The 27,619-nt window shown below is 55.0% G+C and overlaps 1 protein-coding gene across 3 annotated transcripts in view; it reads right to left on the bottom strand.

The window, feature by feature from the left end:
* Positions 1 to 1,305: 1,305 nt before the first annotated feature.
* Positions 1,306 to 27,619, bottom strand: part of NOL4L (nucleolar protein 4 like) — a 46,422-nt gene continuing 20,108 nt past the window's right edge. For all 3 annotated transcript variants that reach the window (XM_053992910.1, XM_053992912.1, XM_053992911.1), the window contains 7 exons: positions 22,413 to 22,554; positions 10,784 to 11,055; positions 10,207 to 10,392; positions 9,936 to 10,127; positions 9,726 to 9,848; positions 9,262 to 9,463; positions 1,306 to 6,455 (listed from right to left, as the gene is read on the bottom strand). In XM_053992910.1, coding sequence (XP_053848885.1) covers positions 6,256 to 6,455; positions 9,262 to 9,463; positions 9,726 to 9,848; positions 9,936 to 10,127; positions 10,207 to 10,392; positions 10,784 to 11,055; positions 22,413 to 22,554 — 1,317 coding nt within the window. In that variant the 3' untranslated portion in view covers positions 1,306 to 6,255. The remainder of the gene's footprint in view (positions 6,456 to 9,261; positions 9,464 to 9,725; positions 9,849 to 9,935; positions 10,128 to 10,206; positions 10,393 to 10,783; positions 11,056 to 22,412; positions 22,555 to 27,619) is intronic.

Here is a 27,619-nt window from a genome sequence, read left to right as displayed (position 1 = left end):
CCCCCACAGTCCCAGGGGCTCCCTGTCCTCCTGGGGTGATATCTGTGGGCAGCAGCACTGAGACTTTTCCCAGTCTCAGGGCAGGTCCTGCTGTTACTGCCCTCATTGTTGGATAAATGGACTAAAAATGTTTCTCAAGAGCATAAATGCGATACCAATTGCAGTTGATTGAAACTACTTGGAAACTCACTTTATGGCTGAGTCCTTTCTCTTTTCTGGGCAGTAAGGAAATAACATGAATTATGATTCATGTGTCTGGGTTCTGCAGGGCGAGCAGGGATCTCCTGCCTGGGGCTGTGGGGGTGCTGAGATCTGTGTGGTGACACAATCCCTGACTTCCTGGCATTCCACAGCGCTGCCATTGCAGAACAGCAGCGATGGCCTCACACACGAGCTGGGGCTGGGGCAGCAGATGGTCTGGCACCAGCATTTGGGGTGAAAAAGGACTTCTGTGGTTTTTGGTGGTTCACTGATGTTCTGACTCTGGCAGGCTATCTGCACACAGAATACCTGGATAATCTAAAAAAGCTAAATACAGGGAATGCAAAAAAATGAGTAGAGTTGTTACTTAGCCAAGCTTTAAAACTCAGTATTTAATCCTTTCCTGTTTTATTGCGGTGGGGGGGGTGATGGCTTCAGGATTAGCTGTTTCTGGAATAGGGGAGCTTGGGGGTTTCAAGAGTAAAACCCATTAACATCAGAATTTCATGAAGAGCAATACACTTTTTTCCTTTTTTTTCTCTCTATGGTACTTGTTTGCCATGTAACAGATTTTCTCTCTCCCAGCCTGGCTGCTGTTTGGCTCTGGCTCTGCCATTTTTGGCGGGGCCATCTGCAGGCATGGGGACATCCTGAATCAGTCTGGCCACGGGGCTGTGGAAGCCTCAGCAGGTGATGCCAACTGGTTTGCAGCTGGTGTGGCCCAGCATTGCTTATCCCTGTGGCTCCCATGCTCCCTTGGAAATGTGGAAGCAAAGCTCAGTCATAGACACAACGGTGTCAGGGACACAGGGCCGCTGGTGCTGTGCTGTCAGACATAAATGAATTCTGTGGATGCTCCATTTGGGATGTGCTGTCCCAGGTGGTCGTTTACAAGCACAAACATTCAGGTGGGTCCTCCTGGCCTCGCTCCCGGCTGCAGCCACAAGAAATCCCAGGAAGGGGCAGCCCACCCGCCTGCCCGGCCAGCATCCCCACACCCTTGGCAGCTGCATTTCCACGGAAGCTGCAAACCCCTTGGACCCTCTGGGTCTCCTGATGACCAAACCAGGAGATGGTATCTATACAGCGCTTGAAGAGGAACAGTTATGGATGCAAAGGTTTATTATACTTAGTGAATAAAGCTGATAACGAAAAATCAGTATTTTCCATGAGGGAGAACTTTGCACAAACTTCAATGAAAACTTTTTTTTTCTTTTTTCTTTTTTTTTTTCTCACAAAAACCAGACACTTCACAAAATTAATTTTGTCAAAATATAAGTTAAGCATAAAACTGGTGCCTTGCCCCCTTTGTGAGTGCTGCCACTGCTCTCTCTGGTACCCGCGCTGTCTGTTACGGAATGGAAAGCACAGCTTATGTCAACAGGAATGAGACATGTTTTGGTTTGGTTTTTTTTTTCTTCCTTTTAACACCTAAATTTAGATCCCGCTCTGGTGACTGATGGCACCAACCTCTCGCACAGGGCCTGGGACGAGGGGCAGCGCTGGGGCCAGCAGCACCCAGCGGGGCTCGACAGTGGAGGAGAAAGCCCTTTTTGTTATACAGTGTTTATTAAGTAGATTCAGTCTTATATATGATATACAGATTCAAAAAAAAAAAAAAAAAGGATTCCACATACTTATGAAATCAGTGCATTTAGCAAGTAATACCATGGAGATAACAGCTCGATTAACAGCTCATTGGTCTTTGTTAAGTGAGGGGACAGGGAGTTGGCCTGTGCTAATCATTCCACAAACAGAACAGAATTAAGTTGCATCACATATATAATAGACACACATTCTAAGAATTAAAATATTAAGCCACATTTACTGGAAAAATCCACAGTATATAACACAAATAACTCTTATCAAGCTCGTTGAGGAGGAAGTGCTCATCTGCTTAAGAGCCACATGAAGTTGCATAGGTGCCTATCTGCAAAAATATCATTTCCAAAGGAATCAATTGATTAAGCAATAAAGTGTCACCTTAGAAGCTGGATTAAGTGCCATACGCTTTCTCTCTGAGCCCTCGGGAAAGCACCAGCTTCCCAAAGAGCCTCTTCTGCCTCGCTGGGAGCCTCCCGTGGGACCGCGCTCCCACCTCCACCCCAAGCCAGCAGCTGGCTTGGGTGAGCTCACCCCCTTCCCTAAAATATTCCCAATTCTGCTCAGGAGTGTTTTTCCCCTGCTCCCCCCACTGCTCCCCTACATCAGCTGGACCCCACGGGCAGCACCGCCCTCCCGCCCGTGTGGGAGGAGGAGGACGGGGAGGCAGCAGCACTGCCCAGATCTGGTGCTTCAGAGCTCCGGATCAGCTCCCAATTGGAATTGCAGCCGATCTGCAAAATTACTGGGGGAAAAAAAATACAACAGCTTGTGCAAAACCCAAAATTGCTTAAAGGGTGTCTGGGTTTGGTGGGGTGTCCCTCGGGGCGGGCGCATGGCGGTGGGTGGGTGAGGCTGTGGCTGGGTTAAGCAGACGAACTGGGTGAGGGGCAGCTTCCTCTTCAACAGCAGGTCTGGCAGAACACACGGGGTCGGGAGTTCTGTACATGTAAACAGTACACTTTCACTGAGTCCAAAATTAGGAGCAAAAATACAAAGGTTCACATTGGTCTTAGGTAGATACAGGCGAAGAACTGAGCTGTGCAGCTCTGAAACAACCGAACAAAAGTTTCTAAAGCACCACTAAATTATATAAAAATCAGACCATGGACGGATTGTAGTTGGTGTCTGGTGAAATACTATGCTACCTTGTAAAAAGTTTTACAAAAAATTACAAATCAAATGTATATTAACCCTCTGAGTTCAAAGCAGCATTTTTTTTTTTCATGAACTGGTACTAAATCCGACGGCCGCTCCGGGAGGGAAGTGGCCCTTGGGATCGGGGAGGTACAAGTTACATCTGCTCACAACCCTGGGGAACGCTCCCCCATAGAGAAACAGTGTCACGGGAACCGCACATCCAGGGCAGGATGGGTGTGTTGAAATAAAATAAAATTTAAAAAAAAATCTCTTTTTTTCGACCAGTGATCAGCTTTTCTTAACCAAACCCAAGACCATCCAGACCGTTTGCTAACCCAGCATTCTCCTTCCACCTCTCAGATATCCGGAAAGCCGGTCTATTCTGCTCCTGCTTGTTCCTTCTTCTTGAGAACCTGGACTAGCAATTCCTGACCCCGTTCTGCCCAGTGAGAGTGCAGGAATGTGGCTGTGAACAGTCCTGGAGCACAGGGAGCCACGGTGGAACACGGAGCAGCTGCAGAGCATGGAGATGTCTGTGGAGCTCATGTCAAAGGAACCAGAACACTGTGGCTCACCAAAAAAAAAAAAAAAAAAAAAAAAAAAAAAAAAAAAAAAAAAAAAAAAAAAAAAAAAAGGGAAAAAAAAGATCCCTGACAGAAATTCGGAGTCAATCCCGTTTGTTTTACAACTTGTCCCAGATTTGGCTGTCACCAGGGCTTTGGGAATCTGAGTCTGTACCATTCAGCTGCAGGTTATGAACATCAGGTGCTGGGACAGGGCGGTGTTGGGCACCCTCCTTCACGACGTGGCCTCGGTGTCCTCTACAGCAGTTTGACCACGTGTGAGAGCTCCTGAACTTCCACATGTGCCGAGACAGGTTCAGAGGTGATCAGGAATGACTTGGATAAATGAAACTTAACCCAACTGTGGCTGTTGGTGGTCTGTCCATGTGCCCCCGGGTTACCTCTGTTTCAGTACAAGCTGATGGCAAACTTATGGCTAAAGGTTCCGCTGCCTCTGCCGAGGAGGGAGGCACCGGCGTGGGTGGGAGACCACGGAGAGGGAGAATCCCAGGACAGCGATTGTCTCTGCCTCTCCTGCCTGAACGGTAAGACTTTCACAAATGGCTGCAGTTACAGATTTTGTCAAAGGTTTGTTACTTCATGGTATTCACACAAAAATAAATATTTACATAAATTCCAAGTATGGGAGGATGCAGTGGACAAACCAAGCAGGCTTCTGAAGTGCTGGGGAAAGCGTTAAGTCTGAACCCTGGCCGGGGGCTGGCATCCCCGGGGCCCCCTCCCCACGCTCCGCTGCTGCGGGCAGGAGGGGATGGGTGTGGCCACGATGCTCCTGGTTCCAGCATCAGGTCAGGTCTAAGAGCCACCATCACCTCGTCTCTGCACTGACCCCTCAGCTGCACCCGTGGTGAGGGGCTGGGTCCCTTTTCTCCAAATGCTACGGAAAGTTTAAGGTTTGGGGAAAACAGTCAATGCAACGGTTGATCCCTTCTGCTGTGGGGCCAGGCACACCTGGCCTCAGGAGCCAGCAGCTTTTTTCTGTTCTGAGACTAAGAGCAGGGTAAAGTTTTGCTTTTCTTCCAGTGTGTGGAGCATCATGGGGTACAGAGGGTACAGGGGAACTGCCCAGGCCTGCTCCTGGCCAGACCGGCGGCTGCTCAAGCCTGTGCCACCAGTGTTGGCCACCGGAGCAGCAGCCCCCAGCCACTGGCTCCAAGTAGTCAAAAAATAAGATAAAAACCGGCTCCAAACCAAGAAAGTTTCTACCTACAAAACAGCTTTACACTTATCGAGTTTCTATCTCATGGTGTGGACTTCAGCCAAGCGGGGGGGGCTGCAGGGGACAGGGAGCAGCGGGACCCTCGCTGGTCTCTGCACAGCTCCAGAGCACGTTGCATTGCTGGGCTGGGCTCAGCACCCCTGGCCGGAGCGAGGTCCCTGGGTTAGCAGCACTGGCAGTAGGTATTGCACTGAGCAAAACGAAGTGCATCGTTGTGGGGGGGGTGGAAATAGGGCAGAATGGTCATTGGACTACGGTTCTTCCACACTTTGGGAACTGCGGGCTTGTTCCAGGACTGTGAGCAGGGAGGGGGAAGGATCCTGGGCCCCAGAGAGGACTTGGTCAGTTCTGCTGCTCAGTGCTGCCGGTCTCTCCCTCAGAAGCCGGCTGTCACCACTCCAGCTCACCTCTGGGGTGAGCCCTGGGGCTGCCGTGCCTCACACCCCGCGGGATGTTCATCTCCCCTGCTCCCCGGGCTGGCTGCAGACGGAGCGGAGCGCACGGCCGGGCGCAGCAGGACCCAGCCGGAGGTTCCAGCCTCCTCGGCACGATCCCCATGTCTGCAACACTCACTGACCCCCGGGACCGGCGCCGCCAGTCCTGGAAGAAGCCCACAATGGAGTGTGAGGTAGAGTACGGATGGTGACCGCAATACAGTGTTTCTCAGGTATCTCCTTCCTTTCTTCCTTCCTTCTCTTATCTGCAATGACTTTAATGAGTGCGAGATGTCCTTCCAGCCGGAGGTCTGCTGAGCTTGCCGAGTCTCTGCAGGAGGTTCAGACCCCACTGCTGCTACGGGACCTCTTAGAACAAAGGCCTAAGCAGGACGCTTGCGCTGCTGTTCAGCTCCCACCTACGCTCACTGGAGGCTGAGCAGCCTCGATGTCAAGGGCTGGATGGCAAACTTGCTCCCTGTGGGACAAGGGTTCACCAGAGAAACAGGCAGAGCTGCCTGGAAATTAGTAGTGTAGTGATATGGAATGTGTTATTTCACAGGAATAAATTCCTTCTGATCAGACAGACAAAAAACTGGCAATCTGTACAAACTCAAAAGAATCCATTTTCAGAAAAATAAATTACTAAGGGGAGAGGAGGGTCCATTTCTCAATAAATATGTGATTCAGCTCACCTAAGACTTGGAAATTATCCAGGGATGGGAATCTAACATTTGGGTCCACAAAGGTTATTCTAAATACATCTGCAGCCCCAAACCTCCCCAGGCTCCCTTTTGCCCTTCAAAGTCCCACATCCTTCCAAGCTCCAGGGTTGGCTTCTGGTCGGCCGGAGGCACGGGTGTTGGTACGGATCCAAAACGTGTCCTTGTGCCTGAAGTCCCAGGTGCTTGGAGTGTAAAAGAAAACAGGTCTTTTGGATCCCACCTTCTAAAACTACATGTGCCCACCACGTGGTGGGAGGACGATGGTGGTCCTGAGCAGGACACCGCTGGGAGCCTCTTTCTAGCAGGTATAAATTGTCTTGTTGACCGAGGAGCGACGCAGACACGGGGAGTCAGTTCTGCTGTAAAATGAGGTTTTCCAGTTCGTCTGCAGAGCGGAGCAGGAATGCCGCCGACTCCCGGTATCCGGCGATGAGCTGCCGCACGGCGCTGATCTCCGTGGGGCTGAGCTGGGCCGCCTGCATGCCCCGGCTGGTGCTGTTGGAAGGGGCTGTGCTGGAGGCCCCACCTTTCATGCTGAGATCGGTCGGACCTGCCAAGGAAAAGTGAGAGGGAAACTCAGGCACAACAACCTTTTCCATGCTCATCCTGTTGTGATTCCAGACCTCTGCACCACTTGGAAGGCCCCCGCTGTGCCCAGATAACGTGAGGAGCTCCTGCTCCCACAGACACCAGAGCAGCCACTCACTGCCTCTGCAACAGGAACACAGGTCCAGAGGAGCCCACAGAGGTGCTACAAAGGTTGGAGCACCTCTGCTAGGGAGACAGGCTGAGGGAATTGTGGTTGTTCAGCCCGAAGAGAAGGCTCTGGGGAGACCTCAGAGCTCCTTTCAGTGCCTAAAGGGGCTCCAAGAGAGCTGGAGAGGGATTTTGGACAAGGGCATGGAATGACAGAACAAGGGGCAATGGCTTCAACCTTACAGAGGGCAGGCTTAGATGGATACTGGGAAGAAATTCTTCTCTGTGAGATTGGTGAATTTCTGGCACAGGTTGCCCAGAGAAGCTGTGGCTGCCCCATCTCTGGAAGTGTTCAAGGCCAGGTTGGACAGGGCTTGGAGCAATCTGCTCTAGTGGAAATTGTCCCTGCCTGTGGCAGGGGGTTGGAGTGAAGTCAACTTCAAGGCTTCTTCCAAACCAAACAATTTTGCAATTCTATAAAAGAGGTCTCAGAGCCAATATTACAAAATCCTATCCTGCAGCCTGGTTCACAGTTCTGTGAAGAGAGGGTCTGCTGGGAGGCAAGCCAGCTCCTGTTGGCACCTGCACCATCAAAATCACCTTCCAGGTTCTGGTTTTCCCTCTGCATATGGGGACTAACATCCCACAAGGGCTGTGCTTCCCTGGTTTATCTTGATGAGTGACACCAGAAAGTTAAGGCAGGGGAAAGAGTGGACTTAGCTTTATGTTGGACAAAGTAAGAGAAGCAAAACAAAGAGCAAGAAACACACAATCAATTGGAAATGAGGAGAGAAGTGCCAAGAGATGTATTACAGATGAGATAGTAGTCAGGGAGAGGAGGCTGCTGAGGCTGCAGCCTGGAGGGAAGGTGAGAAGACACTGAACTAATCCCTGGGCTGTGAGCTGAAATGCTGCAGGCGGATGCAGCAGTTGATGATGCTGGAGAAAGGCTTTGGGATGGCTGAGTCCCTGCTGGGTGGCCTGATGCAGCCATGGGACACCAGGGACACGGAGCAAGGACTGAGAGTTGTGGCTGTTGCAAACGAGGATGGGAGAATTCAGCTGCCCCCAAGTCCAGGTGGTGGCAGTGGTGATGGCGGCAGGGAGGGAAGCTCATTGCCCCGGGTGGAATGGAAAGCATTCAAGGAAAGCAATGCTGGAGCTGCGGGAGGAGCAGCACCAGCAGAAGTGTTCCATGCCAAGAGAACCAGAGCTTCAAAGCGGGGGAGGAGGAGGAGAAGGAGGAGGAGGAGGAGAAGGAGGAGGCTCTCATGCGAAAGCAATTTCACTGGGCAGAAAAGGCAGCAGTAAACTGAGCCTGAGCTTGTTTCCCAGCTCACCAAGGGGGAAGGAGCTGGGAACAGGGATGTGGGCTTGAGCAAGAATTGCCTGAGGTGGGGGATGGAGGGTGAAGACACTTCTGGGCAGCAAAGCCCTGTGGGGCCTCTGCTCAGAGGGAGGAGAAGACGCAACTCCTTGCAGAGTGTTCTTCCCTCTGAAGGACTGGGCAAGAGCTTGGGAAAAAGACAACTGCAAAACAGAGGTTTAAAAATCCCCTAGAAAGAAAAAAGGCTGGGTGCCGCACCTGGGACCTGTTTGTTCCTCCAGGGACCTTCCTGCATGTTCACTGTCTCACATGGAGGAGCCGAAGGAGGGTGCCTGGCAGTGGGGACCGGGTGCCTGTGCTGCTCTGGGGAGGAACCATTGCTGTGAGGATTAGGTCTCAGCAGCTGGAGGCCGGGACAGGATCTTTATTCAGGGTTAAGAAGCATTAGGAAGGGATGATAAGAGTTAATCCCAGACAGGCATCTCTCAGGCCTCCGGAAATCACATCCTTCCAAATCCTGGCTCCGGTCGGGGTGGGCTGGGGCAGGAGCCCAGAGCGCACCAGGACAGACAATGGCAACCCGGGGACTGCAGAAGGCCTGGACAAGGACTGGCAAGGGATCCAGCCCCTCCTGCCACCACTGCTGCAGGACAGAGCCAGAGGGAGCACTTGGTCTCATCCCATACCTCTTGCTCCAGGTGTGGGTGAGTCACCAGGTACCTTGGGGCCTTCCTGTGTGCCCTGCTCTGGCCCAGGATTCTCTGCTCTGTTCACTTGCTCCTAATCTCAATCTCTGCCTAAGCTCTCCTTCCACCTTCCTGCCCTGCAGCATCAGTCCTGTTTTCTCAGCTGTTCCCAGGCAGTCCCCAGCCCCTCAGAGCCCTCCTGAGCTATGGCTGTGCCCCCCACCCTGTCCCCATCCCAGAGAGCAGAACGGCTCATACCAGCACGAGATCAGGGCAGTGATAGGCGCCCGCCCCTGTTAATAATTAACAGAGAATCTGGTATGAATTCTCCTTTTTTTTTTAAGTGACACTCCTTCCCTCCACCAGTGCCACCCAAACCGTCCTTCCAAGTGCAGTTCAACAATTAACCACCTGCTGATGACGTGAGCAGAGCCACCAGACAGAAGGGACAAGAGGAGATTTTGGAGCAGCAGCTCTTTGCAGCCATGAGAGAGGTGCTGCCAGGACTGGGAGCTCTGTGGGAGCAGCCTCTGCCTCTCCTCCAGCAACCAGCTCAATCCCGCAGTGGGAGATGCCAGGAGCCCCTGGTGCACTGGGGCAGAGGCGAAGCCAGGGTGGGCTCCTGTGCCCCCCGCACAGCCACTCACCATTACTGTGGTTGCCCGTCTGGAGGGATGCAGGGGGCTGCAGGCTGCCCCCCAGGGACCCGTAGCCACGGTAGCTGTAGTTCAGGCTTCCATTGATGTAGACTGGGTCTTGGGAGTAAGATGAAGCTGGCAGTGAGTAGGAGGAGTGCGTGATGGCTGTGGAGTCTCTGGAGTGCTGCTTGTCTAGAGCGATGGGTTCGTCCTGCACAGGGGAAACACAGACCTACTCCAGCGAGGAGCCTGGCTGTCCTCTGTGTGCAGCAGGATGGACAGTGCAAGGATGCCTGGTGTCCTGCAGCTGCAGTGTGCCCAACCCAAACCAGCATTCCCATCCCCACTGGCCTGAGTCTCAGGATACACCAGAGGGTTCTGTTCTGCAGCCCTTCAGACTTTCAGACTTTTGACTCCACCATAGGACACTACCAGTTCTGTTCCCCGCCCACCTCCAGCTGCCAGCACTGTACCTGGGAGGTCTGGTAGATCTCCAGCCGCATCCTCTTGGCTGCTTTCCGCGTTTCGCTCTCGCAGGCGGCGGCCAGGATGTTCTCTGCCATGGCTGAGGTCAGGTGAGGCGGCGTGGGCCTGGTCTGCAGGGACACAAGCAGAGAGGATGCTCAGGGATGTGTTGCCCTGGGCACTGGGACTAAGGGCAGGGCACTGGGGTGGCCAGTCACCATCTCCATCCCGTTCTTCTTCATGCGACGGCAGGACTTGAGGTAGGTGCGGATGCGCTTGCGTGCCCGCTCCTGGAACTCGGGGAACTGCCGGCTGCAGGACTCAATGATGGCCTGGATCTTCTCCTTGGGCTGCTTGGAGATGGGAACCATCCGGTCCAGGTTCTCGTCCACAAAAAGGCGCACGAACATCTGCAAATGAGAAGACAAGTGGTGGGAACCCTGAGATGGAAGGCAGGCGGGCTCACCCTCCCTGTGGAGCTCTCCTTACATTGAAGGCCTTTAGCCTCTCCGGGTCCATCCCCTCCGAGTCATTGATCTTATCATTGTCTTCATGGTCGTCGTGGTCATCATCATCTTCATCAGCTGTGGGGGCCCTGCCGACAGTCAGGTCCTCGGGACAGCCGCTCACCTCTGTCTTGATGGAGTCATAGCTGCCAGAGCTGTATGGCGGGGACTGAAAGGAGACAGGGGTTACCACCAGCGGCTCTCACCTCATGCCCCTGTCCTTTCTCCTTGTCTCACCATGTCTGTCCCCTCTCCTGAAGGTCCCCCTGCAACCCAAGGGAGATGAACCCATGGCCAGGCTCCCCTGCGTGCTTTGGGCACGGGGGAGCATGGTGACCTCAACAAGCCTGGTGGCCCAATGACAGCTCTGGCTGCTGGGGCCATGACTCTGCCTGATCCTGTGGGAATCACTGCCTGAGCCAGCGTGAATGGACTCCTTGTCACATGGTGGCTGTGGCACAGCTAGTCAGGGGTGAGGTGAGCCCACTGCAGTGCCCAGCTCTGGGGCGGCTGGGGTGTGGGCCATGTCCCTGGCTCTCCCAGAGCATCCCAGGCCGTACCTCTGCTGTGGTCTTCACCCCGTACTTGACCCTGCTGCGCAGCCCGTCGGCACTGCAGCTGTCAGACTGGTAGGAAGGGGTGATGTGGGCAGGCGTGAGCTTGTCGCAGAGGTTGATGGGCTGGTCGTCAGCAGAGGCAGTGAAGTCCATGGGGGCTGTGGTGCCATTGCCGTTCATTTCGGGGAAGGCGCTGTCGCCCTGCGTGCTGCTGGAGGTGGAGGGGTTCAGGGTGGAGGAGCCATTCCCGCTGCAGCTCTCTGACGAGGAGTCATCTGCAAGGAGGGATATGTGTCACACTCTTGGCACCCTACCACCACCTTCCCGAAGCTGCTCTGGGTTCACTTGGTGGCTGAGTTGCCACTGGGAGCCAGGCTGGCACTGCTGCGCTCTGGGCCCTGGGAGGCAGCAGATGGAAGTACAGGTGCTGGTGTCCATGCCTGCAAGACCATTGTCACAGGGATCCACTCCCTCATCCTCAAAGCACACCAGGTGCTGCCGTGCCCCATGCCCGGGCCACCCGTCCCTCTGCAGGTGACAGTCCCCACGCCTCCGCCCTTGGCCATGGTGCCTGGGCTTGAATAAGAACTTTGGAATTTGGTCCTTTTCAGTTTCTGTTTGCATTGCAGGGAGGAGAAAGGGGCACTGCCTCTCCCTGCCAGGTCCCCTGCCATCCTCCTGGCCCAGTTTGGGGCTGGGTGCAGTGGGAAGTGACAAGTTCCAGCACTGGTGGTTAAGGGACATGCAGTTCTGCAGAGTGCTGGGCCATGGGGATGACACACGAGGACAGGCTCATTTGGGTGGGAAAACCCTGAATCCATGGTGCCTGGAAGCAGCATTAGGAGCTCTGCTCACAGCTGACACCACCCAGCAAGGTTCCTCCTTGACATGCTGCTGCAGGGAGGGGACAGGGGCTGCATGATGTCCTTCCTGTCTCACTCAAAGCCCAAGTAACCTATACCCTACATGGACACTCCTGTTCCCAGTTTCCACACGCCCTAGAGCCATCCCCACAGCACATGCAAGGCCTTTTCTCCACCATACAAACAGGTCAGGGCCCTGGCAATGGCGCTGCCACGCACACCCAGTGCACAGATCTTGGCTGCATTCACACCCCAGGCCCTTGCACCATCCCCCTGCCTGTGCCTGCTCCCACCACAGCGGCTCCTGAAGAACAGCCCAGCAGTGGCAGAGAGCCCAGCACTGCCTGCACCCACCCTGCCTGCACCTGGCCAGGGAGCCCAGCCCTGGGGCCAGGCACGACATTTCAAACTGCTCAGCCTGTTCCCTTCCCTCCCCCTTGCCGCAGTAAATCCTTTATTTCATTAGGTGCCTCCGCGAGAGGGAAAGGGCGAAGCACGTGGGAGCCGCTTCCTGCGCCAGCGTGCGCCGGGCGGTGAACAAAGAAGCTGTCGGCAGCGACGAGCAGATGGCCGTCCCCGCGCCCGGCCCGGCCACCGTGGGACAATGGGCCGGGGCTGTGGGGTGGCCACAGCCCTGCGCCGATGGCTCCTGGCACACGAGCGCCAGGTCCAAAGGTGTGCAGGCACAGGGCGGCGGGATGGTGCCCGGCTGCTGCCATCCACCCTCCTCCTCCTCCTCCCCCTGCCAGCACCTGCGGGAAACTTTCCTGCGAGGCTGGGCGAGTGCTGTGGTGACCCTGCAGTGGCCCAGGACTTTGTATCCCTTAAAATAAACACACTTGAGGACACTTGGGCACCCCAGCCGACCATGGGGCCGGCCGGGGCTGCCGCCGCGTGTCCCCAGTCACCCCGCCACGGGCGCCAGCGCTCGCTGCCCAGCCTCGCGCCTGCGCCAAGGCGGCTCCTGGCCCCATGAGCCCCTAAATTAAAAGGTCCCTGCTGGAGCTCCCTGCTCAACAGAGCTCCCTCCCCCTCCTTTCCCTTGTGCTGATCCACTTATTCGTCTGAGCGATGACCAGAGCTGACCTAATCCCGGGGTGGTGTTTATGTGCCGGGTGCTCCAGGCCGGTGGCAGGCGTCACCCGCCCCACCACGGGGCTGGGTCCTGGCAAAAGCCCTCTCTGTGCCAACTCTCTGTGCCAGGGAGTGCGGGGCTCCAGAGGGGCTCAGCAGCCAGCACTTATCCAGGGGCACCCTCCAAGCCACCTCTCCAAAATAAGCTCCAGTCTCCTGTCCCAGTGTTTGCAATGGTGGGGCTGCAGTGGGCGGCTGCATCCCAGACCACATCCACATGTTCCTGCTGCATCTGGAGGGGCAGGATGTTGGGGGGCATTGCCACCTCCTGCCCCCACACCCCTCCTGGCCCAGGGCACTGGTCTGGTGCTGAGGACCCCAGGGTTTTTCTGTCCTTCAGCACGGGTGCAGGAGCAATGCTGGCTTGGCTGTGGCCCCAGCAGCAGTGGGCAGGTGGCTGGGGGCACAGAGGCCTCCCTGCCCAGGATGGCGGCTGTCCCTCCCCCAGCACTGCTCTCTGCGCCAGGGGAGATGGGGCTCCCAGAGGGAGGCTCCAGTCTCATCCAGCGATGCCTCTCGGAAGGATTAAGGAGAATTATTCCCGTGCACGGAGGCACGAGCTGTAGGCCAGGCCCCACCATCGGCCCGGGCACAGCCACAGCAACAGCGCTGGGCCAATCGGCACCGTGGCCAGGATGATGGTGGGGACCTCCTCCCTCGGCTCCCCCTGGCATGGCCGTCTGCACCAGCAGGGCTGGGGGCCCACCATGGCACAAAATCCCTGCCAGGCAAGGGCACCAAGAGAGGTGTCACCTGGGAGAAGAATGTGCACGTGCCCTGAACATCCCCAACCTGACCTGCACATCCCCAAACCTGTCCTGGGCATCCCCAACCTTCTCCGGGCACCCCTGCAGGGATGAAAGCATCCTCAACCTGCTATGAACAACCCCAGACATCCCCAGTCTGCCTTAACTACCCCCACTCCACCTGGGCATCCCATTCTGCCCTTGCCCATCCATCTCCAGCCTCCTCACAGCCTCCAACTCTGGCCCCCCATTCCTGTAGGCAGTGACAGTCCTGCACTGGCTGCTGACACCAGACAGGATCCTGGGGGTGACACCTGGACCGCCCCGATTCCTCCATGTCTCAGGTTTTCTTTTGTGTCACACAAAACACACATAGCAGCAGCTGCACGTCAGGTTTCCACTCGATGCTGCTGCATTTACGAACCCTGGGTTTGCTACAGGCAAAAGATATTGCAAACAAAGAGGAAGATGTCTCTAGGAACCTGCCAGGTGGGATAAGGAAATGAAATGGGAATCTAGTATCAGTAGCCAGCACCTAATAAAAAAACAATTTAATTTATACAAGGATGGATGTACGTAAATAATGATGTTTTGAAACCCATGAGCTACAGATGTTTTCTTATTTCTGTATTTTTACATGTTATGCTCTCCCAGAAGCCCACACACAAAGTGGTGGGTTAATCTCACTATTGCGAGTAGAGAAATGGCCACAAATTCAAATTGGTGAGTCCTTGGGTCCAAGTGGGAATGGCCTCAGCCAGCTTGAAAATGCAGATGGGCTCGGGAGGGAGCTGCAGTCTCCTTGTTGGATGGATGGGCCAGGAATGGAGATGGGGCTACTCCCTGGGCAGGTTCACTGGGGTATCTCCAGCCCACAGTCATTCCTGAGAGGAGCTGGGGAGCAGGACCTGGGGGAGAGGTAGGAGGAGCATTCCCACCTTGGGTGCTGGGACCAGGTTTAGGCTCCTGTGTTGCTTTGGCAGTCGTGTCAGGACTCTGAGCAGTGATGGGGCTGTGTTGACCACACTCCATTTCAGCAAAACCCACCAAGCTCCGGAGCTTGGAGAGGTTTTCCGCATCTCCCAGCAGTGCCCAAAGCACATGTCAGGAGCAGGGCTCCAGCAGCAGCAGGCGAGCAAGGCCAGGCTGCGCAGCCATGAATATATTCATTATCAACCAGCACGAGCCTGGTGAGCTCCCTGCTCGCGGCTGGAGCTTGGCTGCACGAGGAGCCCCTCTAATGAGGATAATTGGGAGCCCCCCTGCTCCACCCCCGTGCCCTAATTGAAGCAGATGGAACTGCAAAAACAATGTCACTTCTAACGGGTTTGATCTTTCGGTTGGAAAACGGGACTATTTCGTTCTCCTGTTTAATCCCCTCGAGCTGGGGCTCCACGGGCTGCATGGAGCTGGAGCAGCCCCTGGCACTGTGCAGGAGAAGTGAGGCTGGAGAGACCAACAGAGGCAGCTGGCCCTGAGGTCCATGGAGTGCTGCCCTCTTCGGCCCCTCTGCAGAGGCCAGACCATGACAAGACACGTGGTGAGGCTGGTGAGGTGGCTGTGGGGGAGCAGCCTTGTGCCTCAGCCCAGGAGAGCAAGAAGCAAAATGGCTTCTTGGGCCGTGGTGCTGGGGGAGGAGGGGATCAGTCACTTATTAAATGAATTAATCAGGGCTCAGCGTTTTCATTTTGAAGAGGCTGCTGGATTATCCTTGATTTCTGTGGCGCTGGATTTGAGGAGATCAGGAGGGGAAGGGGCGATTTCCAACACCTGCTCCCCGGGAGATTTTATGGCGGGGAAGTGGTTGGGTTTAACGTCTCTGCCGGCGCAGGGCACCGCACCACTCTCCAGAGCAGAGTTAAAGATGAATGGGGCAAATTGTTCCTCCTCCTGTCACATCTCCAGAGCGGAGACAAAAACTCTTTTGACTCAGGAAACAATGAGCTTATGTAAGAGCCAGCGGCCCACGGAAACCTCGCCGCAGCCCCGCACCATGCAGTGGGCCAGGGTCCTCCCAGCTCTGCCCACATCCCGCTGCCATGGGACCCCTGGCTGGCCTTGGGGCAGCCCTCCCTCGGCTGCTGCCCACCTGCCTGGGCGGTTGTGGGTGTCACAGCCATGCCAGGTCCCACCAGTGACCCTTGGTGCCTCATGGGCCATCATGGACCCACCAGCCATTGCCCTGCCTGCTATGGCTCCACGGGTGATGGCAGTGGTTCTGCCACACCTGAGTCTTCCTGCGGCTCGCGGGTGGGTCTGTCCCATTTCCAGCCTGCTGTGGCACCGGAAAAGGATGGAGCTGCACACCCAGCCTGGGAGTGGCTGTCAGGAGGGCACAGAGCATCCCACCGCCGCCCGCCTGGAACAACAGCCAGGAAGATGAAAAGTGCCATAAATTATTCACTCACAAAAGAGACAAGAAGGGAGAAGAAGGGGAGGAGGAAAGCCTGCGAGGAAGGGATACTTAATACAAATTAGAGAAACCGAGTGGGAATGGGGGCCCCGTGGGGGGGCCACTGCCGGGTGTTAGAGCCATGCTCATTTTAGGGGCAAGGGACCACCACTGCAGGGATCCCGCACCCATGACTGGATGGTGAGTGGCAGGAGAGGCCCTGGCCCCACACTGTTCACACAGTCAGAGCACGGAGCCCATTTTCTCCAGGTCCTGCCCAGCATTTGCCTCCAAGATGCATAAGAAAGAAAAAAGCAACGTGGCTGAGGGCTGCAGTGCACTGGGGCTGGCCAGGTTCCAGTTAAGACGCTCTATTTCCTGTCTTCCTTTGCTAACGCAAACCTCGTTATGTCCCAGACAAAGTGTCCACCCTCCACACTCCCTCCCTGGGTCCCTGCCTCGACCAGAGCCCTTGACGAGCCAGACATCTGGCAGGGCCGGACACAATGCACGTCTGCAGGGACAGCTTGGCCGGACAAGGCAGCGCTGTGCGGCCGCCTCCCTGTCCCCTGCCATGAAAGGTGCCCCCCAGTGCCGTCTCCCCCCGGCTCCACTGCCCAGCCCGAGGGAGCAGCTCCCTCCGGCACTGGGATCTCACCGCGCCAGCCTCGTGCTGGACATTTTCCCATGCACCAAAGCTCGTCAGTTCCCACTGCACAGAGAAGCCTTGTCACAAACGCTCTCTGTCCCTCGGTTTTCCCTTCTCCTCCCAAACACTGTTCCTTCCCTCCCACTGCTGCTCCTCCAGCCACCTTGCAGCTCGAGGAATGCTTGAGCAAGGAGCTGGCCCTTGCTCACATTGAGGAAGGAGGTGGCACAAACCAAGCCTCTCCTTGTGCCACTGCTGCTGGCAGCCACCCGGATCCTGCTGCAGGGAGGGGACATGCCCTGGCCCCATGCTGCCTGGGCACTGCCTCTCCCCACGCCAAACAAACGAGTTTGGTGGGTCTGGGCTGGATTCATGCCAAGCTGGTGCCTCCAACACAGATCTACCACCAGAAAGACCATGCTGTGCACCCCCAATCCTTTAGGGACTGTCCTTTAGCACTGTGGGGCTCACCCTGCTGTCTCCACTCACCCCTCTGGTTGGGGGTCCTCAATTTGGGGAGGAAGGGAGGGGCACAGGTGGTGCTGGCTGCCCATAGCCTGGTGATCATCTCTTCTCCAGATTAAGGAAGAGACCCCCAAAACCCTGCTCCGTGCACCAGCAGGATGAACTGACTGACTCAGCAGTGCCTGCACCAGTCATGAGAGAGCTGGAGCCGAGCTCAGTGTACCAGGCTGGGAAAGCCACCACAGTCTCACAGCGTCCCTGCTGCACTCCTCAGCCTGGCAGCAGGGAAGGACAACTTTCAAAGGACACCAAAAGGAGGGTGTTTATCACGGGCCAGGGCCTTTGCTTGGGAGGAGCAGATGTGCCCCTGGAAGAGGTGACGGGAATGGAGTCACCAGCCCAGACCGCTCAGGCGAGGCAGGTACACACGTTTGTTGACTCCTGCTGTGGAGCCAGCATGGCATGGGGACACCCTGGAGAAGGAGGAAATATATCCCTAATGAAAATGAGATAAGGTTGTGTCTAGCTGTAGTAAGGCCTGGCAGCTGATCCTACTCGTGTTTAAAGCTGAGGCTTTAGGGGGCCAAAATTCAACACTGGTTCAAGAAGGCCTGGAAAGAGTAAGGATTTTGCATCCTGGGCTAAGCAAGTGTCTTGGGGCTCACAGGCCACCTGCTGCACTAGCCAGCCAACAGACAGCTGCCCATGGCCTGCTGGGCTATACCCTGTGGCTTACAAAAGGTATTTGTATTCACCTGGAGCAGGGCTAGGCTGGCTGAGGAAAGCCCTGGGAGCTGTGTGACACCCAATGCTGCAGCAGTGACCCTGTGAAGGCACAGTTAGGTGGGCACCACTGCCCCATGGTCGGGTGCCAGCTGTCAGAAGTGCAGCTGTGGAGTAGGACATCACTTGGGGATGGAGCCTGGCTTCTGGTCAGCAGTGGGCAAGAGGCTGCTCCTCCCCAAAAAGCTCTGCTAGACTGGTGGCTCAGGGGAGCTGGTGATGTGCAGCACATCGTGGGCATCTCATCAAGTGCCAGCAGTGTGACCCAGAGCTGTGGACATGTGCCATACCAGCAGAGAGACTGCTGTGCTGGGGACAGCTCTATGCCATCCCTGACATCCCAAGGCAAGGTGTCCAGAGGAGTGACACACCCTACCAGCCCCTGGGACAGAATCTGGAAATAATGCTTGTCCACATGTCCTTGAGGTCCCTCCTTGTAGCACTCCTGAGGAATGTCCCCAACACCCAGAAGCCTCCCCAGCCAGCTGCCTCAAGGGATGCCTCCAAGAAGTATGTGCCTTCACAGTTAAGTAGGTTAAGAAAGTCCTTTCTCCAAGGTCTGGATTAGCCACTGCTGCTCCGGGCAGAACAGACTCAGCAGGGACACTGCCAGTCAAGCGAGGATGGCATGTGGGAATCTCAGCAGAAGGGGATCAGAACAACATGGTGCCATGAAGCAACCCCATGTTCCCCACACAGAGTAAGCACACGATACATCCAGGAGTTTTCCCTGCTCTTCAAAAGAGGCTGGGGAGCAGCAAGCCCTGCCTGTGGGCTGAGCACTGCTCCTGGGCAGTGGAGCAGGATGTACAGCAGGATGTACAGGGACCAGGCAAGGTGGATCCCGTTAGCGGGCAGGACAGAGGCTCTTCTGTGTGAGTTCAAGCACTTTGCCATGTCACACACTGAGGTTTGGGGTCTGACTCCTGCTTTACTTTTGAGGGCATTGCACTCACCAGAAAGTCACAGCAGGCCTGGGTGGAGTACCCAGCACCCCTGTGGTGGGATACCCCACCCAACTCCTCACACCAGACCGAACTGGGAGGTTTGTAATGCAGTGCTCGCCAGTGGAAGCAGACAGGCTCTGAAGATGGACAGAGCCCAGCTCAAACTGCCACAGCAAAACAGTGCCACAGCCTAGGACCTGCGCTCAGCTGGGACTGTGCATGGGGTGCCTTCAGGAATGGAGACGGGCTCAGACAGCAGGATGAGGCAGTATTCAGGGTCCCTTTGCTCCCAGTGTGTGCTGGCTCCCGCAGATGTGTCCCTCCAGGATGTCCGGCACAATAGCTCCGCTTCAGCAGCAGAGTTTGTGTTGATCTTGCTGCTGCTTTGGGCAGCCGTCGGCTTCCTGCGGGCACGTAGGCTGTGAGCAACATCCGACTGGGAAGGGATGTCGCTGGGAGCTTCATGTTTTCCGTGCTGGGGCCCGCAGGATGAGTAACAAAGGAAAATGGAAGGAGTGAGTGTGTGTGCTCAGTGCCGCTGCTCAGGGCTGGCTGGTGTGTCCTAAGTCCCACCGTGTGCCCACTGACCCAGCAGAGACCCCGGCTCTCCTGTCAGTGCCTGCTCTGTCCATGACCCGCCCAAGTCTTTAGGTGTATTTTGTTCTCCCTGCAGTTCCAGGGCTGACACCAGCTGTAGCACGGCTGTACTGGGCTAAGGCTTCTGAGCACCCAGGACAATGAAGGTGTTGGCTTTTGTCCCAGCTGCTTTTTAGGCCTCTGATGATTTAGCAGGTACCTGTTTATCAAAGCATGGGACGACAATTCCCTGCTCTCCCGCCTCTCTGGATTTCAAACAGCACTACTCTATGCCACAGAAGAGCACTTGCCACTCCCAGGCCTTGAAAAGACCTGGAGCTGGTGCTTTGGTCCTTTAAACAAGACTTTTTTAACAAGCGTGTCAGACGATACTGCTCTCCTACTAGGCAGCTCTTCATTAAAACTTTATACTTTAGCAAGCCTTTCACTGAAGACACACTCCAAGTATCGCACCCGTCAAACAGCAGCAGGCAGGACCAATTTAGTAACTCAAAATGTTTTCCTGAAGGCGGAGAGTATCCAGTCCTGAACAAGCTCCCAACTGAAGGACGTGGTGTGCAACCAGATCCCTCTGCAGCTCCAGGATGCCCAGAGCCCAGCCTGAGCTGCAGAGGATGAGCCGGAGCTGAGCCCAGCCTGGCTGCAGGGGATGTGTGGGGCTCACTTTACCACCGACTGGAGCTCTGCAGGACCCCTGCAGGGCACAGAGGACAACTGAGCACAGGAGGTGTGGGCAAACCTCAAGCTTGGGCAGCTTGGGCTGCCCCAGTGCAGGCACACTGCACTGGCAACTTGGCCAATTAGGCTCCAAGGAGGCTCCACAGCTTATGTGGGCTGGTTGCTCACATTTTTTGCACAGCTTTAGCAAGCTCTTGTGAACCCGGAAAACACATTTGTTTCCAAAAAAAAAAAAGAGCTTTCATAGGTTGAGAGAAGAGGAAACTGAAGAGTGGTGGAGACTTTGATTGTGCACGTTCATTTCCCCACAGCAGTAATCTGCTTTTCCTACAACATGCTCCTCTGCTCCGTGCTCCTTTCCCTTAACCACCCACTGCCCTCCTGGGTTACTCCATTGTTCTTCTTCCTTTCCCACTCTTGTGTGTGCTCCATTCCTGGGTGGGAGCATCAGTTTGGCAGAGGGATTGACATGAGGCAGCATCATTCTGTATTTAGAGCTCTAATACAGATCATGGACATTCCCATAGGCACAAAACCTCAGTCCATAAAATGCTTCTGAAGTGTGACAGCCTGGTGAAAATTGCAATTCCTGTTTTTTTTTTTGTATGGGTCTCATTTGTCACCCTGAGCTTGACTTGCTTATTTTTTTGACACCATCACTTCTGATCCACCAAAGTCTACCCAGTTCAGCTGATGCTGACACCAGGGACACTTGCATTCCTATGGGTCTATTTCTGCTTTATTTCTCATCACTGAACCTTACAAAAGAAATTAAAGGAGCCAAGAAGAGCCCCAAAGAGGACACCTGCTTCTGAAGGAAAACCACAGGGCATGAAAAATTGGAAGCAATTCCTAAGAGGGTGCAGAGAGAGAGAGGATTTAGATTTAGTGAGAACATCTTGATTTGCCTAAATACGTGAGTCCCTTATTAAATTACTGTCCTGTTGAATAACAGTGTTCAGCAAAGGGATCAAAACTGTGTCATTCTAGATTGTAAATGAGACTTGGGAATTCAGTGGTGAGGGCTAAGTGACAAGCCTGAAATGTCCCAATGGGAGAATGGTAAAGTTCAGGGGGTACAGAGAGACCCAGTCAGGTTGCAGGGATGAGACGCCGAGCTTGCTGGGGTGGAGGCTGCAGCCTAATCCTGAAGAGCCAAAAGCGTCCATGGGAGCAACTGTGTCACCACCAAAACGATCTTCTTCCTGCCAAGACACAGGCCCCTGGGCCCCTGGGCAAGCAGAAGTGCCCATCCCACCACTGGGATGCAGTGCTGTGCAGTCAGGTTTCACATCCTCACCAAGGCTGCCTGGCTCCGGGGTTGGGGCTGGCTAGGGAAAACCAGCAGTTTCCCAAAACTGCAGATTTGCAATGGAAACGGAAATGCCACAACTCACTGGACTGAAGAAAGCAGTGGCCTTGCTGTCCCCTGGGACTGAAGAGAGCAGTGTCCCTCTTGCCCCTTCTGTCTCTACCATCCCTGGCACTAGCCACACCACCAGCTAAAAGCCACCCCAGGGAGACCTGCCAGCACAAAAGCCTTTTCCTCCTTTAGGGGTGGTTTTCCAGTCCCCTTTCTTAAAGCAGGACCAACCCAGTCTCAGTTGTTCCTCAGATTCCTCTGCTCCTCCCTGCACTCCGAGCAGCAGCCAGGCTGGGACAATGAGGGATTCAACCTCTTGAGCAAAAGCCAGTAACAGCCCAACCACTAAATCCTCCCAAGCATCACAGCGATGAACTCTGACCTGAACTCGTACTTCTACCACTTATTTACTTGCTCTTGTATTTTAAGTTTGCATGTTTCACAGACGCAACACACCACCGCTCTTCACAAAACTCTTCCTCCCACCCAGCCCACGTGTGCTGCTTTCAGCCCTTCCAACCACCCGCCCCGAGGGAGGAGACACCCACGTTCACCCTGCACAACATCGCTGTGGCTGCTGCAGATTATTCACAATTTCTTGCCTGGGGGATGCAAGACCTGTCAAAGGTGCAGCATTCCAAACACAGAAACCTGTGACTGCTGCAAAACCTTGGCATCCTCCCTGTGTTCAGAACTAACAGTGCTCTCCTCATCACCTGGGAAGAGGATGTGGGGAACGGAGTCCTCCCCTTAGAAGGGGGTTTAGTGACCGCTTTCTGGAGGGGCTGGGAGACAGCTCCAGGCACAAGGACCATCAGCTATGAGCTGGACAGGGCCCTGGCTGAGCAGGAACCCAGAGGCTAAATTGGAAGGACTGGAAGCCAGCTCTGAGCTGATATGAAATCCATCCCACAGGTGGGACACCTGATCAGAAAGGACTGGTTAATGTTTAATCAGTCACAAAAACATCCTGTGGCAGAGGCGTGGGGCTCTTCCCGCCTGCCGGGGGACTCACCGTCCTCGTGGCCGTGCAGGTTCTGCGGGCTGCGCATGCTCTCGTCCTGGCTGGGGCTCAGGCTGGAGTTCAGGTGCTGGTCAGCTGAGATCCATGTGGAGTCGTTCATATCAAAGTCCTCGCTGCTCACCGATGTCTCATCCTGGAGGCAAGCAGGAAAGGGTTAACTCGTGGAGCTATTTCCTTTTCTCCTTTCTCTGGCTTTAACATCTCCTCACCACACTCCTTCCTAAAAACAATTGGGTGGGCAGCTCCTGTTCCCCGCCCTGAGAAGCCTTGCTGGCCCCTTGGGCTTCCCAAGGCCACAGCAAGCAGCCCTTCCCTGTGCAGGGCGAGGTGGCTACCCCAGCGGGGACCAGGGCTCTGCTTCCTGCCTGAAGACTTGCCTGAGCAATGGCACTGTCTCTAATTGAGGACAATTAGAAAGAGCTCACATCCTGTAGGAGCGGATGGCTGAGCCCTGGAGTTTACCCTTTAATCTCCATCCACCCCAGCGTGCTCCTGGTGAGGCAGCGGTGTGGGGGAGCTGAGGACAGGCAAGAAATGGCTCCACAAAACAACAACTTGGACTTTTCTGAGATCAAATCATCTGCTACACAAGGAATCACCAGAGCACTGGCAGCAGCAGGAGCAGCTTCTGGGGCATATCTGGACACAGGTATGGATCCCCCAAGATCTGCACTGCCTAAAGCTGCAGAGAAGGCTCCTCCAGACCTCTCCAGGGGGATATTGCCTCTTCCCTGATCAAAAATGACAGCACACACCTTAGGAAGGGGCTGGGGGAGTGAGGTCCCCAGTGAGACAAGGACACCCCAGCTCGGGCCAGGGACCCCAGCCAGCCGCCTGTTCCCTGACGATGGCATAGATGACATTCCTCGCTCCCACTTCTGCAGCTCAAAGGACATTTTCTCTCTCCCTCTCTCCCTTCTCACTAACCTTTACAGTACTTCGAGACACAGCCCTTGGATCGCTTCCAGTGCCGGAAAGGTCAGCCACAGGATTTCAAAACCATCATCATAAAGGCAGCACTGAGATCCTGAATGAGAGGAGGGGCTGTGGGACCTCCCCAGGCTGAACTCTCCCAATGCAAAGCTTGGGAGGAAGCAGATACGTGTTCCCGTATGGACACGGTCCTGCTGGTGATCCCTTTATCTGCCTTCCTCTCCCTGCTCCCCTCCCAAAGCCAGGGGCACAGACAGCCCTGGGGTGCAGAGGAACACCGAAAATGTTTCCAGAACCGCTTTCAACTCTGCTTTCCTTTGATTGAAACATTTCAAAGGCTTGTAAACCTCTCTGCTCTTGTTTTTTTTACCCTCCCCCTGGTCCTGAGATAAAATACAATCCCCGCTCCTTTTCCGTGTAAGCAGTAATTGGCAGCACCCCTCCAACCTACGCCTGCTCCTCATAAAAACGGCCCTGTCTGGCTGCCGCTGGCTGATAGTTTTTTATTGTGAACAAACAAATGTCTTTAAAGACAGGTTTGTGCTTTTCCTCCCAGCTCCTCGTCCCTGCAGACACATCTGCTGGCTCAGGGCTCGTGCTGGCCCCAGCCCGCTCCCTCCATGTGCCTCCCAGGGAGTTTCCTGGAATTTACAGCTTGTGAAACCCTGCACGCACCAAGGGACGGACTGATGGACAGACAGACAGGGCTCAGCAGCCCCGTGCATGCCCCCCCCAGGGACACCCTGACCCCAGAGCCACCAGGTGTCCCTGAGCAGCCCCCCTGTGCCCAGGTGGAGCTGAGCATGAGGGCAGAAAGTAGGGACAGGCACATTGTCCCTGGCTCAGCACAGCTCCACTGCCATGCAAGCCACAAAGCAATCCTGCCTCTCCAGAAACTCCATCTTGTAGGTAGAGGAACAGAACTGCAAAGGTCTCCCTGTTGCAAACTATAAATAGTCTCTTTATTGTAAGCATTTGCAGGGAAGCAGCCACCCTAATATCTGGCCTTCTTCACAAGGCTTACTCAAGATTACTGTCAGGCTTAAGAGACAAATGCAAATGCCAAGGTCCTTGCTGCCCACAGTCTCTCACCTGTCCAGTGAGGAGGAGGAGCCCAATGTTTTCAGGTTGTTCAGGCTCAGGTGCAGAGGATATCCAGCCTCAGCACCCAAACCACAACCCAGGAGGCATCACGTTCTCTGTGCACTCACACACGGGGGAGAAGCAGTGACACGAAGGATGCCTCGCATGCACATGCGATGTAAAGTGCTTTATAAATGTGTACAATTCTCTCGAGGTGCAATAACATTCGCCTATTATTAGAAATACTCTGGCTATCAAACCAGAAACTGATAAGCTATAAATGACTCAAGTTAAACAAGGCTGTCACACATTCACCAGTCCAGGATTCAGCCACCAGCAGAAAGTCACCCCCTGCTTTCCAGCCAGAGCTTTCTGCTTTCCAGCACTAATATCCATGGCCAAAATGCCAACAGGATGAACTTCCCGGCATCTCACAGCTCCCACTGCACAGCCCACCCCAACAGAATGCAAAGCCAAACGTGCAGGTGGCAGCAGGAGAACCCCTCCTGGCAGTGGGAACTGTGGAGGGAGCATCCACTGCCTGCTGAGTCTGGGCAGCCACCTGGCTCTGCCCACACCACAGTGCCCCAGGAACTCCTCACACCTTTGTGCCTCTCCACTAAAGAAAGAGAAAAGCCCCAGCCTCAAGAGTGGCTCTGGCCGTCCCCATCACTCTGGCTCTGGCATCCTGCACTAGCCCTTGGCTGCATTCCTCACTGCTTGTAGGGACACCAGAGGCCACCAGCAAACTCCTGCCTCAGCACAACCCTCGGAGACCAAAGGCTGAACACTGTGACCTCCAAGTGCTGCCCATGAACTGCTGGCACTGCCTCCTCATACCAGGGACAATCCCAGGGACAGGAGGCCCCAGCAGGAGCATCCAGAGCACCGGCTGCCCAGCCACAGCCAGGAGCAGAGAGACAGCAGCACAGCACAGAACAAACCCAGCCTCAAAGCACAGGACACCAGAGCACGATCAAAACTTCTGGCTAGGTGGGAGCTCTGAATCTCCCTGGATGCCAGTAACCTGGCTGAAGGCTGAGCCTTGCAGTGGGCTCCCCATCCAGCCAAACAAGGAAGCGTTTCTCAACAGCAGCAACAGCCACGACTCGGAGCAATACGGTAAATGTAATCTACCCTTCCACCCTCTTTTGGCTTGCAAGTCAGGCAGCTCATTCTTTTTCCTCTCTGGGTTCTCAGGAGAATTCCCTCTGCTAATTTCTTCTTTCCTGTAAACAAACTTCAAATGAAACTTTCATTAGAAAACAGAATGCAATCCATTACCAGTGCCTGTCTCAGGACCTGCTGCCTTTTCCCCAGTTCCACACCACTTGTGGCACAGATGGAAGTGCCAGTGGCGCCCCAAGCAGCCAGCCCAGAGCCAAACCCTGAACCTCAGCGCTGCTGCTGCCGCCCTCCTCCTTCCTGCCTTTCCCAGCTCTCCAGAGAGATCTCCTCACCCCGCAGTAAAGTCCCATCGCTTTGTTTCCAATGTTCAAGGGACTGAGCGATCAAGGGTCAGGCAGCAGAGCTCCTCTCTGCAAGGGGAAGTCAGATCCTGCTGCTGCACTCACAGGGCACACCCAAACATTGGAGCAGGGTTCCCAGCACCACTCAGGGTTTGGAAAACAAAATCCTTGCTTCTCTCCTTATCTACAGTCCAACATTCACAGCTGCTCTACAGACATTCACAGCCACTATTTTCTACCCAGCAGAAGCAGACACTCACATGTGCAGGGCTCACACTCCACATTTCTGTCCCACTTTCCATTCAAGATCTTCAAGCACTGTGCCTGCAAGTGTCCGCTGAGCTTCCCAACTTCTCTGCGAGTTAGAAAACTACTACTTATATTATACAGCTGGAAACCCCGGGTAGTGACAGCCACCCTGGCTGGTCCAAGAATACAGTGAGTTGCTGGCAGATCCAGGAACCTAATCAAGCCCCCTGGACTGCAAGGTTGTAATTGCTAGACAATGTTTCTTCACCAAAGCTCTTCCTCCTGGAGAACAACCTCCCACACCAAGGGCTGGAGCAGGGCAGGGGGGGAAGCTACTCTTATAACCTCGTAAATATATGCAACACTATCGGTAACCTGCTTATTTTACAGCCAGGCTCAGTTTCTCGGGGACCGCCTTCCAATCTCTCTCCAGTCATTTACATGCTGTGCCTCACGTTTAATATTCCAAGCTCCGAGTCTCAGGACGGTTTATTTTGTCTCTTTAAGTCCTTTTATTTTAAAGCATGTCCTTTCACGCCACAGCCTACTATCCCGATGGGATTTCCTTCCGCAGAGCAGGAACCGAGGCTGTGTGCCGTGCAACCTCCCCGGCACACAGCCACGCTCAGCTTCCCACCAGAACCAGCCGTGTTTTTAGAATCAACAAAAGGCAACGCGTGACTACCAGCCCCCAGAGCTGCTCCACTGCCACGCCGGTGCCGTGCACGACCTGCCCGGCACAGGCAGCCCCCAGACCTGCCAAACCTGGCCAGGGCAGAGCTCCTTGCGCCGTGACCCCCGGCAGCGGCGCGCAGGGACGAGCTCTCAGGAAGGCAGCCTCATCTCCGTCTCAGCCACTGTTTAAACCCAGCCCTCTGAGCATGCCAAGAAGGTATTGAACCAGATTTGACCCTAACTTAACCAGTTCCGCGCAGAGAAAGGCTTACTAATGGAAGATAAAACACTCCGGGTCAAAGATTGGTACTGCAGCCACAAATACTGTGGTGGACATCGCTTCAAAGACCCGAGAAGCCTCACAGCACACGGGTGTACGCGGGCTGTGGCGGCGGTGAGCTGTGACTGCGCTGCCTACTCGTGTGTACAATTCCCACACCAAAGGGAACATCCCCGGCGCTCTTTGTCAGGTCACTTACGTCCTTATTTACCGCGATTGCTGCTGATTTCTACGGGACCCGGCCATACCCAAGTAATTTCCCAGTTCCCGAAAATGGGCAAAACAGTTAATTTTAACGGCAAACGGCAAATGGAAGAGGAAGGGAAGCTCATCCCCTTCGCCCCCTCCCCCTTCTCTAAGAGCTCTTCTGGGAACCCCCCGAGCATTCCCAAAGCCCAGAGACGCGGGGAGCTGCCAGGGCGGGGGGCGGCCCCGCAGCCCCTTCCCGGAGCCGCTGCCCCGTTCCTGCTGTTCAGCGGGGAGGTGCTGAACGCGGGGCAGGGGGGACC

This window comes from Vidua macroura, chromosome 17, assembly GCF_024509145.1.
Source record: "Vidua macroura isolate BioBank_ID:100142 chromosome 17, ASM2450914v1, whole genome shotgun sequence".
NCBI lineage: Eukaryota > Metazoa > Chordata > Aves > Passeriformes > Viduidae > Vidua > Vidua macroura.
This window is presented reverse-complemented; position numbering and strand designations above follow the sequence as displayed.